The sequence below is a fragment of the Dunckerocampus dactyliophorus genome, chromosome 17 (assembly GCF_027744805.1).
Source record: "Dunckerocampus dactyliophorus isolate RoL2022-P2 chromosome 17, RoL_Ddac_1.1, whole genome shotgun sequence".
In the NCBI taxonomy this organism is placed as follows: domain Eukaryota; kingdom Metazoa; phylum Chordata; class Actinopteri; order Syngnathiformes; family Syngnathidae; genus Dunckerocampus; species Dunckerocampus dactyliophorus.
The window spans coordinates 10,746,074-10,766,678 of record NC_072835.1 but is presented as its reverse complement, the minus strand read 5'-3'; the positions used below and the strand labels follow the sequence as shown (position 1 = coordinate 10,766,678).

Here is a 20,605-nt window from a genome sequence, read left to right as displayed (position 1 = left end):
GGAAAATAATACAGAATAAGGGTTAGGTATTAATGTTATGGAACAACAACTTTGAAGATAGTACATTTTGTTTGAACCCACCCATTTTTTATGAGTAGAAGTATCAGAGCATGTGGTGGACAGGTGTGTTTTGTTGCCCAGGTGTGTCCTTTTGTGTTGCTCTTTCAATCAGTAAATAGCAATGAATGTCTTCTCTCAGTTTGAGACTGGGTAGGATAGCTTTTGTCTGTGCAGATTGCATTTAGAGGTGAAAAAACATGAATACCAGAGAGCCACCTATGGGTGAAAGCCAAGCAATTTTGAATCTGAGAGCAGATGGAAAATCCATCATAACCATTGTACAAACATCGGTCATACTAAGTACAACCAACAGACGTCAAACGAAAACATCAGCAAGTGATGACAGAAACATTGTGAAAGTTGTAAAGAAAGACCCTAAAACAGCTAGTGACATTGGCAACAACCTGCAGAGGGCAGGAGTGAAGGTATCACTCTCTACTACATAGAAGACTTCATGAAAATTGCTACACCAGAAGATGCAAGCCACTCAGCAAGAAAAATAGGAAGGCCAAGCTTGAATTTACAAAAAAGTATAGAGATGAGTAAGGTTGGGTAATAATTTTTATATACCGGTATAACTTCTTCCAATGATAAGAAAATGACTTATACCGGTAGAAATGATCATTTCAAACAGAAAAAAGCGCGCCGCGGCGCATTGTATTGACGCATTGGCGCCTCACGTCGACCACCAGCTTGGTCCAGCGGTGGCGGAGAAAGCAGAGCAAACAGCAAAACAACCAAAAGAAAGAAAATCAGCATGGCTGAAGACGGAGGAGAAGCGGAGACTATAGACGAAGAAATTGTTGCTAAACGGGGAGGTACCTCTGTGACATGGAAGTGGTTTGGTTTCAATAGAGCAGGTGTAGTACAGACATGTGGAGCGGCGGAGCGACTGAACCATATGTTAGCCTCACGGCCCACTACATACCCAGCGACGGGACTTTGAAGTCGTCCTGTCTTGAGACAAGTTTTTTTTTCCAGAGGAACACAGGTGAAAACATTGCAAGTGTGTTGAAGGGGCTTCTCCAGGAATGGGACTCAGATGAGAAGAAACAAGTGTGTGTAACTACTGACAGTGGATCTAATGCTGTGCAAGCAGCTGCCCTGAACAACTGGAATAGACCGGCTTGCTTTGGACACTCTACACAGTGCCATAGGTTATATCTTCATATCGTGATACATCCCAAAAATACTGTGATACATGCTCAGGTCCATATCGCCCAACCCTAGAGATGAGTATAATATGTCGGCAGATATTATCAGACATCCTAACATTAAGTGGAGATTGTCAATTTGAATATAGCACACGCAACACATGTAAATGTAGCTATGATGCAAATTAGTGATAGTAGGTACCATAGACATAGTATTTACACACCTATGCACCAACCTGCATTAGTTACACCAACAAGGCTGAATTTAGATGGAAACCTGTTTGAGGCAAATCTGGTCTAAAATGGGTTAATTCCAAACTACTGTAAATGTATGAGCTTTGTAAATAAATATAATTTTCAATGGGGGTTTAAGTATTTTGGGCGCACCTATATATACGTTTTAAATGTATTCATTGCATATATTTTTCTTCAAAACGAACATAATTCTTACTTTGACATATGTACAGATACCTTTAGGGTACAATGTTTTCACTAGACTAATACTGAGTTACATTTGTGTGTACTGCACTTTAAGGGGTAGAAATTGACCGACTGTACAGTACACCGTGTCACTCCTAAAAGTTTTAAGAAGTTGGTTTAGACCAGCAAATTGCTAAACCTCAACTTTTAGACGTCGAATCTGCGAAGGGCCATAACAAGGGAATAGTAGTGTCTGCTCATGCCGTGTTTACTTTAACAAGAATGACAAAATGTTAGAAAAAGGGAGGTATATGTTGTTCATTTGAGCAAGTAATTTATCATATGTATATCACATACTGTATATACATCACAGATCCAAGCTATTGCACGACTTCCCTGGTTAGGTATGCATCAGTTCAGTGTTGCATCAGACCTTATTTGCCATTTTTCCCCATTTGTCATCCAAAGGTCAAACATATTCCATCATGGCATATGTACGCATTGCCAGGAAAGGAGTACTGGAGTATTTGTCAGCGTCACCCATCCTGAGGACAGTTTGTGCAAACAAACGCAGGACATGTAAGAAACAGGACAACGTAACAGTTTGACTTGTTATATTTGAAACGTTTTGAAAAGCCTTTACAGATACTATTTAATTGAAAAACAAGGCAAAAGCAGTTGAACGATGTTGCCAGAATAAAAAAAATAAAACATTAAAAATCCAAGTACACTTCATATCGTTGCATATCGTTGGAAAACTGGGCGGCTCAACCTGTTCAAGACATGTTGTGACTGTGACACCCGAATGTGTAAACGGACTTAAAATTGCTAAAAGTTGACATTTACAAACGACTGTCCCCGCATAGACAGAAAGGCTTCACGGAAAACATTCACTAACCTTGACTCACTGGATGTTGACAGTCAGGATAAGTCAAAGGGAACCTCTGTGTGGACATACACACACAAAGACTAATAGATGATGAGTTAACTGGCTTCTCTGTACTCGTTCTTATCAGATATGTTTTTTGGCATCCTGAAGCCATCGCCGTGTAAGAGAGCAGGCGGAAAGCAAACACAGGGAGAAAGATAATATTCTGGAATCAATAGCTTGTATTGTTATCGACGATTGATCAAGAGGAGGTTGGGCAGCTATAAATGGCTTACGGCTGTGCTGGTCTCTATTTCGATCAGTGCTCAGTCATTCAAGTTGACCAGGTTTGTTGTGGTCTTTCAGATGCAAAGCAATCCCAATCTCAGCATTAGAAAATGATAGAAAATTGCAGTACTTGTTCTACATTTACTGGCATTGTAACCCAATTTAGTGCTTATGATTTCAAGTGGGATTTCAACAGTGTGGGGTGCAGTGGTTGCACAATGGCTGGCTTGTCAAAAGTCAATGGATGTGGATAGTGAATGTAAAGATGGATCGATGAATGGTTATGCATAGTGACTGAATGTCTTTCTTGGTACAGATGATTATTGATAGCGAATGGATGGATGGATCGCTGAAAAGTAGGAGAAATCCTATGGGTATGATAGTAAATGAATGGATGCTGAAATACTATGGGTGTATTTGACTTTGAGCAGTTCCGGTTTTGATTCAGATTCCTTGTTTCGATTCTGGTTCCTAATGATTCTCGATTCCTATTCTTTTCAAAGTTAGGGTCATAAAAGTTTGCATGGTTAAAATGAGGGCGCTAACCAAAGCTCTTGGATGTAATGTCTGAATGTCTTCATGATTGTTTTTAAATTTTATAAACATTTTATGAATTACTTTACTATGAACTTATGATGAGGTCTATTCTATTTTTGAAAACCTCATGAAAAAACAATGACACATATCCTGTTGTTTATGTGTTTCAGAGTGTCTTAGACAAATTGTAACTTAACCATGTTACTGACTCAAACAAACTACTAACTAACAAATTAATGGAGTAACACTTAACACGGGGTCTGATCAACTTCCTGGCTACAGCTAGCGTTAACGTCAGGTAAAGTACGCCACCTTACATTAGCAGGATATTTGAGTTGGTATGCTGGAGCCTATCCCAGCTGACTTTGGGCGAGAGGTGGGGTAACACCTGGACTACACTCACATTCATACCAATGGACAATTTAGAGTTGCCAATTAACCTAACATGCTGTGGGAGGAGGATGCCTTAGTGCCCGGCGATAACCCGGAGAACATGCAAACTCCACACAGAGATGCCCAAGCGAAGATTCGAACCCCGGTCTTCCTGATCTCCTCACTGTGTGGCCAACATGCTAACCGTGCGGCCGTGTTATAGGTCATGGTTAAAAATAAATAAATAAATAACTTAAATGTATTATTGCATTTTTTATTTATGTACATTCATAATTTATTTAATTAATATATTTATTAAATGTCCTGTATTATTTATAACATGATATGAAATACACCACTTTTAATATTTACCAGACACATCAGGTAAATTTGCAGAAAGTATCAGTATTGTATTGGTATCGTCGATACCAGCCTATTATTATTATTATACAGCATCGGATCAGAAGCGAAATCAGTGGTATCGCACATCACTAACTCACAACTTGTTTTTTATGGGCCCGCAGCACACTGTAGAAATGAAATATTGAAAAAACAAAAACAAATGGAAAAATAGAGCAAACAGGCGTAATGGGGATGCTGTACTGTTAAGTGGAGATAGTGTACTGTATGTTAGTTAGTTATGGGTAATGAATGGACATTTGGGTATGGATAGTGATAGGTATGACTTGGATATGGTTAGTGAATGGATGCTTGTGGATTACAAATGGAAGGATGGATGAATGGAAGGAAAGTGGAAAAACACATATCTAACTATTCCATCCCGGTAAACCTGCCTTCATCATAGGCTGGCTATTCATCTCATCTAAGACCTTATCCAATATCACAAAATATCAGCTCGCTGAATCCCGTTATGTGGCCGAATCAAATAGAAGAGGATTCCACTCTGTCTAATAATCAAAATACAGCTCCTTTTAATGTTTTTCATCGTCTCAGTTGACATTCAAGTTTGCTTTTGACTTTTCCGCACAAGCAGACATAGGGTCAGCTAAAGAAACACATTCTTCAGAATAATAACCCCAGTGCCCACGCTGCAAAAGCTGCAAAAATACAAGAAAGTCTGTTTTTTTTTAGATATGTATCCTTACAGTACATAACACACGTCTATATTAGTATTACCATAATGGCCATCTGTTTAAAAAGCATCCCCTCTCTGCTTAATACGGTCAGCGCTCCCCCTCTCCTCCCCTGCTCACCGCCACTCTTCCATTCCCTTCCAGGAACCAGTCTAGATCAGGTTCCTGCAGATCAATGGAGATCTAGGTCCGCACCGTTTATGTTATCATTGCCAGTATTAATGCTCTTTTAATCTGCTCTGGATTACAGCCATCGATCCACATACATCCATCCCCATGCACCGGCTAAACCCAAACTGCCGCTTCACAATCAAACATACACACATTACCTACCTACCGACTCGAACATACATACAAAAAAAATCTAAATAAAGCAGAGACGAGACAGCATGTTGCTGTTTGGTCATACTATCTGGCCATCAGCTCAGCATTGATCCACGACAGATGCACATCAGCTCATCTACATAGAAAGTGTTATCAGCTGACAACAAAACCGACAATAACACTGAAATAAGAATGCTGTATTTCACATTATGCTGATTTTTAGCATCACTTCAAGGTTTGCTACCGTCCTGTCAAGCGGCAGTGAACGCTGTTGTGTTATTTCTATTTGAATCTCATTAGAACGTAATCTATTAGTTCATCATTTTGTGCAACACAAGGTCGAACCCCAAAAGGCAATGTGTTTTATTTGTCCTTTTGTTTCTCTACCTGCTGTTTGTCTTTCACCATAAAGCCTGTCTACGGGCTGACGGCTCCGTGCCGCCTGTCTTTATTCATTACACCTGCAGACAGAGTTATTTCAGCCACACTGCAACCCCAATACTAATGAACCTGAGGGAAGCAGAGAGAATAAGAAGACAAATTTAGAGGCAATTGCAGGAAAAGGGAAAAATAAAGCAAAAAAATAAAAAAAATGGTTTTGGGGAGTTATCATCTGTTTCGTACAGGAATTTAAATAAATAGGGAACCAATTGTCAACAAATGTATCCACCAGCTTAATTGGGTCTTGACTAGAGATGCTCAATAATGGTTTTCTTACCGATATCTGATACAACACTTGATTACTGATACCGATACAGCAGCTCTTCCTTTAAACTACTGTCAGGTCACATCTTGACATAAAGGACAATATGCCATATTTATTTTAAACATTTATTAACATCAACAAAGACTTTTAAAAAAATCGGATTGGATCGGAAGCCAAGAAATGCGGATCGGGACATCCCTAGTGACAATACAATTTGGAAAGCTATAAGAACGAGAAAGGATGAGAAAGAGCAAACGGCGGACATACTGAGCTTGCAAGGTTCTTGCTGTGTGAAGCACAACATTATCACTCACGCACCGATATCATTATTGCCAGAAAAACTGATACCAATATCACATTTTATACCAAAATTGGCACATAGCATAGATAGACCGATATTATCAGACACCCCTCGTCCTGACATTGACGCCATAGTACAAAACAAACAAAACAAAACAAATATTGAGAAGAAATGGACAAAGAAAATGGTATTTTGAGTAACTTTAAAGCCCTGGCAGACGGCTCTCTCGACAAGACCAAAGTTACTTGTATGTATTGTCGCTGTAAGTTGAATTGTCACGGAGTTCGTTGAGGCACCAGACTAAGAAAAGTGTGTGTAAAAGGATAAAGTGTGTGCAAAAGAGTATTTGTTTGTGTATATGTCTCTGTAAAAGAGTGAACTATGAGCCTGACTGCGCTACAGTATATGGGCGCAGTCCTAGTCCTAGTCCTAGTAAACTACTGACTGTTCTTGAGCACTTATTTTTTTGGAAGTTGTCAATATTTATTTTTCACCCTATTTTCATGTCACTTAGTTGTTGTGTGTTTTTTCAAACCTTTACTTGTCACGTTAGTCACCATTATATATAGTGAGATTATTTGCTTGAAGAGAATATTTGCATGATGGCCAGTTAACTCACTAATGTCTACTTGTTGTTTGTTTTTTATGCATTGATGTCCATTTTGTGTTGAGTTGTTTAAAAAAACAGAATGTTTAACGTACAAAATTTGCATTAAAAAATGGCATAAAGCAAGCATATTATCCAGTCTAATGTTGATACCCAGCCTCTTGTTGATAGGTGTGTTGATAGGTACGGCTTTTATAGATAAAAACTTCTTTCTATCTGCGGTTAATTGTGATTAATTGTGAGTTAACTGTGGACAGTACCTGATTAATCACAATTAAAATATTTTAATCAATTGACAGCCCTAGTTATTAGTAACATTAGTGTCAGTGTAACAAATGAGAGACAGCTACGACCCATGGATGAGACTGTGGCTGCAAAGCTGCACTTGTTAGAGTATGGCGTTACTAACACCCTAAGTCTAGCTAGTCTAACTTTTACTGATTAATGCTGGATGTTGATTAAGATATGGGTCTTAACACTCCTTTTATTGTATATACTGTATAAGCTACAGACAGGACCATAACCACGACAACATTTTCAGCAAGAGGGGTTTAAAATGTACCCCCATGACCTTTAGACATGAAATCGCTTGACTGCAGTGCAATTCCAACACCGTATTGCCAACTCACAAACACGTCCCCCCGTTCATCCTCCGACAATTGCGAGAGGTGCGTTCACAGACATTCCGAACATCGCAACATCTTTATTACGCATGTATGTGTGGTCTAAATAAACTGAAGGACAGAGAAAAACAAACTTTTAAACTTTTAAGTACAATTTGCTGCACTTGGGTGGTTGGAAATCTCATAAAATACACTGAATACGTAAATTCACTTTAAACTTCATAGTATCTTTGAGCACAACCCCTCACTGCTCACAATAACACGGTTAAAGTGTGAGTCAAATGTTCTGCTAGGATTAAAGAGACTAGTGTTTGGCAAATAGATGTTCACACGTGTTATCTTTTACATGGTTGATTGAACTTTTCAGTTCATTTGGAGCTATTAATACACACAAATATATATAGTTGGGTGCTGTCATTTGTCTTTCTGTTCATAAAATACAGTAAAAATAGGCACACTTTAGACATAGTTGCAAATGGTGACTCATCACGATTAATTCATTTGAGTATGATTAAAAATTGTAATCATTTGACGGCCCTATTTTTTTAAATTTTAACACACTTGTTTTCTTGCACACAGCACACAGTACAAGTAGTCGCGTCTCTGTGCTGAAATAAATCTGTGACATGATGTGCATTGCTGCTGTGTTTATTTCATATTTCATTTCGTTTATTTGAAACAGCCACATCACATTTCATGAACATATAATACACACATCTGTCTGTGCTGACTATAGTCAGATCTGATTTAAAACTGTGGGCTAAGAGTCATGTTCATACTGCTTCCTTCTTCCTTCCTGCAGATGTTTGTGTCTATTCTCCGACCAGTCTGCCTCGATGAGCTCAGAGTACAGATGTCACGTTTGATTTGACCGCCTTAATAAAGCAGTGACAGGGCCATTTTCTTCTCTGAACTCAGGCTCCTCTGTTGTGCCCGGCAACACTTGTACCACTTCAGCACCTCCAGGGCACCCTAATTGTTGCAGACAGCCTAAATAAGAAAATCACTGCACAACGCCGCTGATATTCTTATTGGAAGCCACCGTGAAGATTGTAAAGAGTGTGAACAAGCAGGGTCGATGTTTTCACATTGAAGATATCGATGAGCTGCTGCATTGTTTTCATGCTTGTGTTTACGCCTTTTTTTTCTAACTATGGCCACATCAACTGGAAATATTCTAATTCTGTTTCCCTTCCCTCAAGAGATGGAAAACATATAACCACTTACTGATGCAGGCTGACATGTCTCCCACTCTATGTTGGAACTTGATCTCTCCTGCAGCTTTGCACAGTTTGATTGGCTCTAGTTTTCTAAAGTCACTAACCTTCAGGACAGACTCCACTATCACTATCCTGCATACTGGTTGGCTCACAGCTTGCTGCTTTGACTTTGGAAGAGCTTGGTCCAATGGAGAGTTGCTTTGAGTATCACCTGTTAAATGTCACACTTTCCAAACATCTCTGGTTTGGCTTGTGAACCAAAAATGTAAGCACTGGTAGGAACCAAATTAATTCCTGAGAACTGCTGAGCTGCTCCTGAGCAATGCACTGAACCCGCAACCATCCCGGCAACTGTAAGTTGCTTCAGTCAACAAATGCGTGATGAAGAGGAAAAAAACACATATAAGTCTCAGTGGACTATAAGTCCCATTTATTTATAAATTTATTTAACAAAATTCAAGACCAAGGACTGACATTTAATCCGTTATAAAGTTATTCAACACACAGAACAATAGGTGTCCAGCTTGTTAACAGAGAATTTAAGACATTTAAGATCACAATGAATACAATTTAAGACTGGCAAAAAAGTACAAAAGACATGAAGGAAAACCGGAAAAACATACCTGGGAGGCAGAATAGTCTAAATTAACACAACAAGCCATAACCGGCAAGCAACTTCACCAAGCTCCTGATCTCATTCCATATCACAGAATCCTTTGAATTCTTCATCAACACATAGTTGTCAGGAGCCGAGAGCGCCATCTCGCAGCTGCTAAAGCTGGACAAGGACAGTATTAAATTAAAATGTACGCTAAATTACACGTATTGATATCTGAAACGTACTGTAAGTCAAATGGGTCCTGCAATGTGCACTTCCATGCCTGAAGCCAATGACAATACATTTAAGATACATCCAAAGCTACTCTTGATGCCACACAGTTCACTCTCATTAAGACGTGATATGATTTAAACATCGAGAAGTTGAAGAGACATCCCACCAGGACCCCACTGGAACACTCTATGGCTGGATGATTTCGCAAATGAAACAAGCAATACGTTTGTTATTGCCTAATAACAAGCTGCTCTCTTGTGATGTGTGAGAAAAAAGTTGAGATCCATTTTTCATGCTGGAGACACAGCCGGAGCTCGTATTGGTAGCAAACAGGTATTCACACTGTTTCACATGGGTGCTTAGGTTGGCTGTGCTGCCAGTTACTGGTGCAATTATACGTTTTTTTCAGGAATTAATCGTGGCTAATTGACACACCCATAAAAATCTCCTATTCCTCCAATTTTCTCAGATTTTTTTTGAGGAGGCATTTGTGTGATGCAAATGCATTACTCTTTTGAACGCATATTGTTTTGAGAAGCCAAACTCTTTACTTAAATGACCCAGCAACCTAGCAGAACTACGTTCCTCGTCACGGAAATCCGACCAGAACTGGACTCGCGGGACCAAATGGTCCACTGCTGATGGGGATGTCATACAACTTCATGTCAAAAAATCTAAACTATCGCATGAAGTCCTGAAGTCAGCCATAGCATGTCCGACAGCATAAAGTGATAAAACGTTCTCCCGTTCCCATAAATTCTCCCATAAATTTGAGACTACCTGGTTAGCACACTACCTCGCTTGCTTGCAGCATAAGTAATGTGTTGTAAGCAATGAATAATAGGAGTGTAAAGGTGACTATAGGTGTGTCTACAGGGCTCTAATAATGTTAATAACTGCATTTAGAAAGTCATAAACAGGGTTTCTATGCTCTAACTACAAAAACTGACATTGAATATTGCAGAAATTCATTTACCGTGGTCGGGTCTGGAACCAATTAACCGCTATAAATGAGAGACGACTGTATGTCTTTGATCACTCTATACGGCATTGTTTACCGCATGCACCTCAATTAATGATGTGGAATACTCTTGAGAGACTACAAGGAGTAAGGTGACATGACAGCCTGGCGCACTGTTAACTGGAAGATGACGCTGTATGATGATAGCAGATGCATTTGCACATGTAATAAATTAACATTTCATCTCCCTGAATCCTGATGCTGCATTGTGTGCGGACACATGCCTGTGTGCTTTTCCCCCCGCAGGTTTACGGGTTTAAAATGCAACAATTTCTGCTTCATAATCAAAAAGAGACTTTGTCAAATCATCCCAAACTGTCACATTAAAGTCTCTTACATCTCCTCCCAGCAGCTTAAAAGCTATGACTATGGATCTGGTGTCCAGAGAAGAAAAGCTGAAAACAGATGCAATCTGTTTTCCCACAGTCTTGAGTCTTGAACTGGAAGACCAAACACATACACAACAAAAACACAGGCAGAGTAACTGCTGGTAATCGGTGTGCCATAAAGCCAGAGTCCAGCTCATTAATAATGCACTGCATCTGCTCGCAGCAGGATGCATAAAATGGAAAATATTAGAGTTCAGTCATTTGGATGTTCAGTGCTATTTGACCCCGAGTGGACTCTCTAATCTCAGTGTCTCCAGTGACATAACAGTTCAAATTCCATTCCATGGAGGGAAAACATCTCAAGGTTGATCCTATGCATTGTTTGTGTAGCATATTAGTGCTTCGTCATTCATGTAGCCAATCCATACTCTCTCATACGTCCTCCCCCGGCGTTGTCGTTAATTTGTTTCCAAAACGTCACAAAATGTTTGACCCCTTGTTGTATTGATGGAATTGTTTGAGTGGAAATACGAGCTCTCCTATTCTAAAACTGATTTGAGGATCGCTTTCTTTTCATCCATAATTCACTTGAAGTCAGGCAACCAGGCAGCATCCTCCAACCAAACAATGAGCTCCACGCTTCCTCCCCCCATCTTGTTCCCTCCCTCCATTTTGCCTGGTTAACCCGGCTGTGAGGTGAAGAAGAAGTGAAGTGAGCGGACCGAGGAGGGTCACGCCGAGATTCCCATCAATAATTCATCAGGCTGCTGCTGCCTCTGCTCTTGTGTTCAATTCCCCCGACAATCACATAATACCTCCCGCCCCCCCCGAAAAGAGATAAAGCTTCGGAGATGTTTCAAAGCTGCACCTTTAAGCATTTTCCTACCGTAGGAACTAACCCAAGAATCTCCTTGAGGAACATTTTTCTGGAAAATAAATTCACAATGAGAGCCCTAAAAACGTCTGGGTGGGGCTTGATATGGTGTGGATCTGACAATCATTTTGCAACAGCCTTAGGCCATGTCCACATGAATACAGATATTTCTCAAACACAAATTCATATGCAAATGTAGGTCTTTGTCCTCAGAAACGGAGCTTTTGGAAAACTCAGTCCAGAGTGGAGATTTTTAAAAAACTCTGGCTTCAGTGTGTGGATGGAACGTGCACACAAACATGATCTCATGTTTTTAAACCTTATTTAACAACAGAACATGTAATTATTGACTTTTATTATTGACATTTCGTGGAGCGGGAGATGCACTGGCGACTAACGTTCACGATGTTTCCTTGGCTCCATGGTAGTGTGTGCTGATCTTAAAGACAACGTACACATCGTTATACATCTAATATAGCACTGTGTTGATGTCCAGACACGTTATTATGTGACCGTGCCAGTTGTGGTAGCTTTTTCAGGCTTCTGACTGGTCAAAATGCGCATGGCAGCCTGTTAATGTGTTTTTATGTGGACTGAGCTTTTTTTTTTTTACACTACACTCTTGTGGATAAAGATTTTTTGTTTAACACTGGTGGGGTAAATGTGTGACTTTGAAAATCTCTGTGTTTGAGGGGATATACCCCTAAAGTAAACCAAACAATAGAATTTCTAGCCAATGGTTACTTTATTAAGTTTCTTGATGGGTTCTTCTGCTTGTTCGATGTTGTTTTTGGTAAGCTTCGATACAGACCTTCCAGTCAAAGCCATGCAAAAGTAATTTCCCAAAGGTCTGAGTCAGCAAGTGACACAGGTGAGAGGAATGACAAGTTTAAATGCATATAATTGACCAATGAAAGGGATAAATGAACATTAGGTCACTTTTTCCTTCGTTGTAGATGTGACTGTTGCCAAAGACATGATTTAGCTGCAAGATCAACCACCACCACTTTCCTGTTTTCAGTCAAGTCAAGAATCACGTCTTCAATGAAGGTAAAAGTAACCTTAAATGTTCGTTTATCCTTTTCATTCATTGTTTATATGTGTTATACGCATTTCAAATTGTTTTTTGCATGTCAAACTATAATTGTGAAACTACAAAAACATGTGTCGTGGTAACATTTTTAGCTTTCTGGAATGGACTAATTGGATTTACATTGTTTCTTATGGAAAAAATGTATTTGGTTAATGCCCGTTTTGGTTAGAGTCAGACCTTCTGGAATGAATTAATGACGCTAACCAAGGTTCCACTGTATACCTGTCACTCAGTACAACGGTAAGCATTGACTATTTCACTGCTGCCAATAAATTGGGTTTTTTCTTGGTCGTCAACTCTACAAAGTGTGTGGAAATCTGTTTGTATCTGCTAACTGTGTGAGTCTGACTCTTAAAACAGCAAAGCTAGCGGTAACTAAATAACGACTGTTGATTGCTGTGATCACGAATGCACTGGTAGAAAATCTGATTTTCACAGCACTAAGAAACTTTGGGTTTTAGTGTCTAATTCAATGGATTATGGATCAAATTCTTTTATATTTTGCGGTATCGACTCATCAATTCCTAGGGGTGAATGAGCTAGCCACTGTTAATCCTACACACATTAACGTAATGGTGCCGCTCACAACCTAGCAGCGTGTACGGTGTAGTAATTCTACACTTGTTTCTTTTAAATCACAGTTCTCAGATTAAACACGATCTCTTCTGTAAACATGTGCGGACATTGATAACTTCCTACGTCCATATGTGACGGATCATGGGAAATGTAGTCGATTCAAGCCATTAGGGAACAAATGTTTACTAAAAATGTTGTATTTTTTGCATGATAGTCAACCTCCATTAGATTGAATAATAAAAAGAACTGAGGGTGCATGTGAAAGTACATGCATATAGACTTTCCATGATTATTTTATTTCCCAGCTTTACTGCCCTTTTGCACATCACCTTTTTTTTCATTTATTTTATGTTGAAATTGTTCACACGCTGTTACATACAATTTCTGATAGGAAAAATATTTGAAAATAGTCAAATGTTCTCCCTTCAATCTATATCTTTGTGACAAGAAAGCTATCAAAAGCCGGTATTATATCTTTTTAATTGAAAAATCTAAAAATGTCATCAGCCTACATATAACTTATCGTAATTCTGTATTCCCTAATGGCGGAATCGGAGTAGGCCCCCCAGCAGTTATATCAGTTGAGCCCTACTTATATGTAATGCCTCTAGTGTTGGATATCAATTCAAATAAAATGAAAAGGAAGGAAATGAAGTCCCAGTCAAAGCGATGCTGAGGTGTCTAAGTCAGCAAAAGATGACATCTTAGATGTTCCAGGACATTGACAATAGTCACTGAGAGTACAAAGATTAGTTTGAAACTGCACCCGGTAGAGTGCTTAACAAGAACATGTACCTCCAGGTGACCTCAGGTACCACTGCCTCTTTCAGTCAAATATTATTCACTTACACTTGCTTTGAGAGAAATAGAATAGAGAAAGTTTGGCAGAAGAGAGTGCTGACTGCAAACCCAGTGGACGTAGTGGAACAGGCCATACATATCCAGTCCAAGTGCCATTATTACACCACAAAGGAAAGGGGTGGTGCCTTTTTGTTTTTTGCAATACTGCATTCCGTTTCCAAGCTGCAAAATGTAAACTGTCTTCCCCCACAGCTTCTACATTTGCCACATCTAATAAAACAGTGTTGCAGGTCTGACCTGTGACCTCAGCTCTATGAGGTGGCTGTAGCATTGTTGATCAAGGATTTGCTGCTCCCTGTTGTCCCACAGTCTTTCAAAAAAAATCACATCAGCAAAGAGAGAGTGCAATGAAATAACCCTTGCACGTCCACGGACACAACAACGACAACTGATCATCTCCTTTGACAGTATCGACTTATAGTACATGGATGGTATAATAATAACACATTTGAAATTGCTATTAAATATAATAGATATGCAACCAAGTGACACCGTCAGTGACAATAGCTTGTAAATTAGTTCATTGCATGGAAAGATAGTGGAAAAATACCATATCCACTCAATGTACTGCTGTTTGCCGATGTAAGTGGTTGAACAGGCCGTCTTGCACATGCAAAAGTCAGCTGAGGGGAAGCAGAGAAGGTGCATTTCCACCAGACAGCAGGAGTAGGATGCTTCTCAGTGTGTGTCCGCATACTGCCATTTTACAACACACATACCACGAGAGCGCCTTCGCCAGCTCACCCCTCCTCCATCACTCAAGGCATTTCCTGTTAATCTATATAATCAAACAACAGCTCTCAAAATCAAACAACCCCTGTCACAGGGTCAATAGACGGGAATCAAGGAATCAAAGAACAGTGTAATTGTGCGGAGATAATCTCATCCGTCAGAGCTCTTCAGGTAAAGCTTTCGTACTGAGCGAATATGGATTATTACGCACTTGTCTCTTTGGTTGGATTTTTCCGATTTCAATGTATTTATTGACAAAGTACTTGCGCTGATCATTGCTAAAGAGTCAATTTAGCAGTAAGCTGCTCTCCTAGTGAAATGACACTGGCTTTTTACTGCCTTAACACAGCCATTCATGAACGAGCAACGATATTGTCTGCCGCCATCAGGCCATCATAAAATAAATACAATGTTGGGAATTCCACGTCACATTATATCAATAAAAATAATTCTAAAATACACTGTAAATACACAATTTTAATACTTCCACTCAAGGCCGACGTTCCAATTACAGCTTAACAAAAATAGATTGTGGCTAACAGTTGTTTTTCAGGTATCAATAATTGAATTATGATAAAACCGTACCGATACGGTTTGGATTTTTTTAGCTTTACTGTAACACAGAGCCCTTTGATGAGGAATTCAATATTTGTTTTAAAGAACTACAAAATGGATTCATTTAAAATTGGATAGGAATATTTTGAGCTCAAGTCAGAGGATAATATCATGGGCCGTTTGTGCACGCTGAGTCGCAAATCTGAAACCAAACCTTTATTGAAAAAAGTAAACATTTGCAGAATACATCTAACGCCATCTAACTATTTTATAAATTAAAGATAGATTTTGCAAAATAATTTAAATTTGACATTATTTTATGCAATCAATAATTACATTCCATGTCTGACACTTTTTTTTTATTTTTACATTTTATCTTGATTACTTTTTTTGCATGATACTGGCTTGGAGGACCAGACATATTGATGGTCTGAACAACAAATACTTTTTCTTGGTCTTTAACTTGCGCAAGGCACAACTTCATTTTAAAAAAAAAATGCATTTTTATATTGCCCACTGACAAAGTATTCAAAGTGAATCAAATTTAGCGACCAATCGCACATCCACATTAACATTTCACGCAATTCAATGAAAATATGACGACTTAAATGAACTTTACATTTTTTTAAATAACTTTACCGTATGACATATTTCTATTTCTACATTTGAAATAATAATTTTTTTCTTATTTTATTCTAACTTTACTAAAAGTACTTTTTTATGCTTTTCCCATTAAAAAGGTGAAATGAACTTTGAATGGACAGTAAAACACTGCTTGTACAGCAAACCTCTGCAGCATCACTCAACTGTTTTCGTGGAATTAATAGTATACCGCCACCATCATCATCATCATCATGTCTCCTCTCTCAACAACCTGATCCGTTTCTATGGTCCTCACTGCTACTTCTGTCGCCTGCAGACAATAGATGATTTTTTTTTTTTGGGACACAAACCAGGCTCCTCACTAGAGGGGGCCCCAAACCCACTCAAGTGACAACCTTTCAGTCCCAATCTCCTGATCCCCTCAAGCCTTCTGACTCTGTCAGTGTTAATATGCTCCCCTTTCACCAGGGGCGTTCAAAGTGCAACCCGCGGTTCCTTTTTTATTAGACCGTAAAATTAAACTGTAAACATAGGAAAAATAGAGCAAAAAGGCACAATGTAAAAAAAACGGTGTCTTTAAATATACTGTATACTGTTTTTAAGTGTTTTTACAAAATTCAGTGCCCCCTGCATCTTTTTAATTTTAATTATGCGGCCCTCACTGGAAAAACTTTGACCACCGCTGCCTTCCACATACAGGTTGAGATGATAGCACCTATCACTTCTACAAGTACTCCACTAAAGTTTGAATCAACACGTGATGATTTAATCAGTCATGATGCACTTAACATACTGTGTGTTTTCCCCGTAACACCAACACAAAAGTTCCTTCACTTTTTTCAAAGTTAATTTGGGTGGCTTTGGATTAGATTTTTTCAGAATAATATTTGACTTTTTCTCAGAGGAGAGCGGTGTGTTTGTAGGGAAACCCCCCTGCCCTTTTTGTTGTTGCTCAATAACGGTAAACATGCCAAATAGAAGAGACGCTGGGAACCGCCACAAAACAACAATATTTTGGAGTGACGTCTTACCTGCCAGTCTGAGAGCCGACATCCTTTGAAATTCAGGCTCCTGCAGCCACTTCCACATCCTCCTGAAGGTCTCCCGGCCCGACTTTAGTTTACTCCAGGGTTTGGGGTTCCTCAGCAGGTCCGACAGGGTCCCTTGGGAGCGGCACAGCACCCTCTGGGCGAAGATGGCCTGAGGGATGCTGTACCTCTTGAGCTCCGCAGTGATCCTCTGCGCCACCTCCTTGGTGTTGATCTCCTCCAGCTGCCCCGAACTGTTCATTCCCTGCGTCCCGGAGGAGGAGGGCGGTCTTTCCCGGGTGGAAGCCAACACTGGCCCGTGAGATGGAGAATGAAGGTGGGGGTGGGGGTGGTGGCCCGTGGAGGACGCGGGGTGTCCCGGGTGATGCATTCCGTTCAGGTGCGGCATCATCCCGCCTCCCGGACCACCGAGGCCTCGGTGCTGGTGGTGGTCTCCTCTGGTGAGCATGGAGGCGGTGTGGTCAAAGTTGAGCATCTTGTCGTGGCCTCCATGCGTCGTGGTGCCGTAGTTGTGAAGACCTTGCTGGGTGTTATGGAGGGAGCCCAGGCCGTTGCCAAGCACCGGGGACAGGCTCTGACCCATCCCGGACATGTGATCCTTGTGGTATGGGCTGTAAAGGTTGTTCATGCCCGGTAGTCCCCGCTCGTCCCGCATCAGAGTGAAGCTCCCGCTGACGTTCCCCGAGAGCCGCTGGTGGTGGTGATGGTGATGGAACTTGTCTGACACGGTGGAGATGGGGGGCAGCGGCTGGAGCGGGGTTAAGGTGGTGTAAGTGCCGCTCATCCCCATACCGGGAGAGGACGTGTCGCAGGGGACGCTCATGGCGTGGTGCAGCGGGAGGGACAGGTCTGGACGGTACTCCCCGCTGCCGTCCAGTATGGTGGCCATGCCGGACACCATGGCCGAGCGGGATGACGCGGCAGCGGCGGCCAGGTCCTGGTGGATCCGCAGGGCAGCCGCCGCCGCCGCCCCATGCCCCCCCACCGCCCCCGAAGAGCCTCCGCGGCCGTGATGCGGGCTGTGGCCGCTCATCAGCTCCGCCTCAGGGGCCACGGAACTCACCGCCACCCCGCCATGCAGGTTGCCAATGCCATCTATTGTCATGTCCGTGTTCATGGCGTAAGCGTCCAGGTCCTTGGCCAGGCATCTATAGGCGTTAGTGTAGGCAGTCTTCATTCATCTGTCCTCAGTCCATCAGGTCGAGCGGAAATATTTCTCCTTCTTCTCCTCCTTTCTCGCTCCTCTTCTCACCCCTGATTCGCCGGGATGGGTCAGCAGCCGTATCCCCCCTTTTCTTTCACTTTCGCGGTTGTTTCCCGGTCCTCCTACGGCCTCTCCACGTCGGTCTCTTTGTGTCTCTTCCCCGGTAGGTGCACATAAAAAGTGTTTTTATCTTGATCATACGGGCCTGTGCGGTGGCTCCCCCATGTCCAGCCCTCTCCTCCTCCTGTGTTACTCTGCTCCTCAGACGGGAGCTGTCCACGGTCCCCTAGCCGACCGCTCAACCCAACGTGCTGCGGGAGAGAGGGGGTGGAGAAGCGGGAGCGAGTGACTGATCATGAGGTTGACCAATCAGAGCGAGGGTGCAGGGTTCAGTGGGCGGGTAGAGCACCCTTCTAACTAAATAACTGCTCTGTTATGGAAGCCGTTATCCGGAGAGATGGGTGATGCTCCACACTTAAGATATGAATCCGATAAAAAGTAAAGTATTGCAGATATCGATACTAACACCGATACTTTTTATTTTGAAATTTGTCAACGTCATTGAATAATTTAGCGATTTTTGAATTTATATTTACCAACAAAGAACAAGTATGTACAATATGTAAATCCAACAATATACAATAATGTAACAATATTAACAAAATAATACAATTATTCCCTTTTATTACATACAATTGTTAGAGCAAAATACACTTTTCCTATAGGAGATAATGTAAATATAATGACACCCTTCCAGACACCCAAAAATATTTAAAAATATATATTTTACAGAGAATAATTATAGTTTTACATGCAGAAAACAGTGCAAAATAATTACAAATGACGAATGAAATGGACAAATGAACATTTAACATCACTTTTACCTGAAATGAAAAGTCTTGTTCACGAAAGATGGCGGGGAGCAGAGAGGGAGGGGGGGAGGAGTGGAGTAGAGTGTGAGGAGGGGAGGCGAGAGGAGGGTTTCTCACCTTCTTTTATCAAATTGCTGGCACTTGCAACTTTCTTTGGCCCTATTTTTTAAAACAAACGTAACTTAAATGGAAATGGGAACGCGTCATTGAGGGAAAGCATTGCTTTAGAACGTCAGGCCACGCCGGCTGGAATGTGGAATATTTCTTTTGTATGAATTAAGGCAAATACTTTCAGTCATGTTTTGAGCTGTTAACACACTCACAGCGTTGAGTGCAAACTGCTGCCGTGTAAATGGTGTGCATGGGAATGTTATTGACAGTCTCGGGGTGAATGGATGAGCGTGGGAGCTGCAATGAAAGAGCATTATGGCCTGTAGCCTGTTTACTGCACAATTCATTACACTTCCAAGGACAAATGAGGGCTAAATAACTCTGTGTCCCCAGCTCCCCCTCTGCCATTCATCCATCAACTAAGACCAACATGAACACGGATAAAGACAGTTTCGAATCGCATTGTCTGTATTTTATTGTATGACACTTAAATCAATATTTTACAGAAAATGTGCAACTAGTATATCGTGCTGGCTTTTTGATAAGATCAAATAAAGTTCTTTGATTGGTGAATCGATTTTGAACAGGAATTGTCACTGTATTTCAGTATTTCAACTTCACACACTTTTAGCTGATACACATCAAATCTGGGCGTTAAGCAAAAAAAGAGTGAAAGTGTAAAATTTGCGGAAGTTATTCTTTGCCTTTGACGCTAGTTTGTGTTGAGTGATACTAATTGCCAGAGTAATATTTGAGAGTTCATTCAGAGGGTGTTCAGGAGCGTAATTTAACCCCTCTACTTGGAGTTCATGTTTAACAGTTGCTCCATGACTTCACCCCGCGGACAGCAAGCTGAAACTGGACCTTGTAGTGGGGGAAAGACTGAGCTTGTTTTTTGCTTTGTCCTTTAACTGTCTTATTATTATATAATGTTCGGCAGGTACAGCTTACACAGCATTTTTGTTGAAGTTGGTGCACTAAGTTGTATGCTTATTTTGAATTTGGTATTGAATGTTGCACAGCTCTGTAGTTCCTGTGTCATTCAGAGTATGCTGCATTTGGTCTTTAGCGTTTTTTCTCGCTCTGCTGTAAAGGAGATCAAGTCTAGGAAGACGTTTTTTCTGTTGAACCTTTCAGAAGAGTGTGTTTTTCCTCTCCCAACCTTTCTTGAGTAACGTGTAAAGACTGTGCAACGTCAGTCCATCCCTGAGGAAAGTGGTCCTTAAAGGAGGTCTCACATCCACAAGAACCCTCCATAGTTATCACAGGGGACCAGCAAATGGCAGATGACTGCATGGAAGCCTTATCTTTTCTCCACC

The 20,605-nt window shown here is 40.9% G+C and overlaps 1 protein-coding gene across 1 annotated transcript in view; it reads right to left on the bottom strand.

The window, feature by feature from the left end:
- onecut2 (one cut homeobox 2) overlaps positions 1–18,605 on the bottom strand; it is a 31,428-nt gene extending 12,823 nt beyond the window's left edge. The window contains exon 1 of the mRNA XM_054757595.1: positions 17,082–18,605. Coding sequence (XP_054613570.1) covers positions 17,082–18,276 — 1,195 coding nt within the window. The 5' untranslated portion in view covers positions 18,277–18,605. The remainder of the gene's footprint in view (positions 1–17,081) is intronic.
- Positions 18,606–20,605: the final 2,000 nt, after the last annotated feature.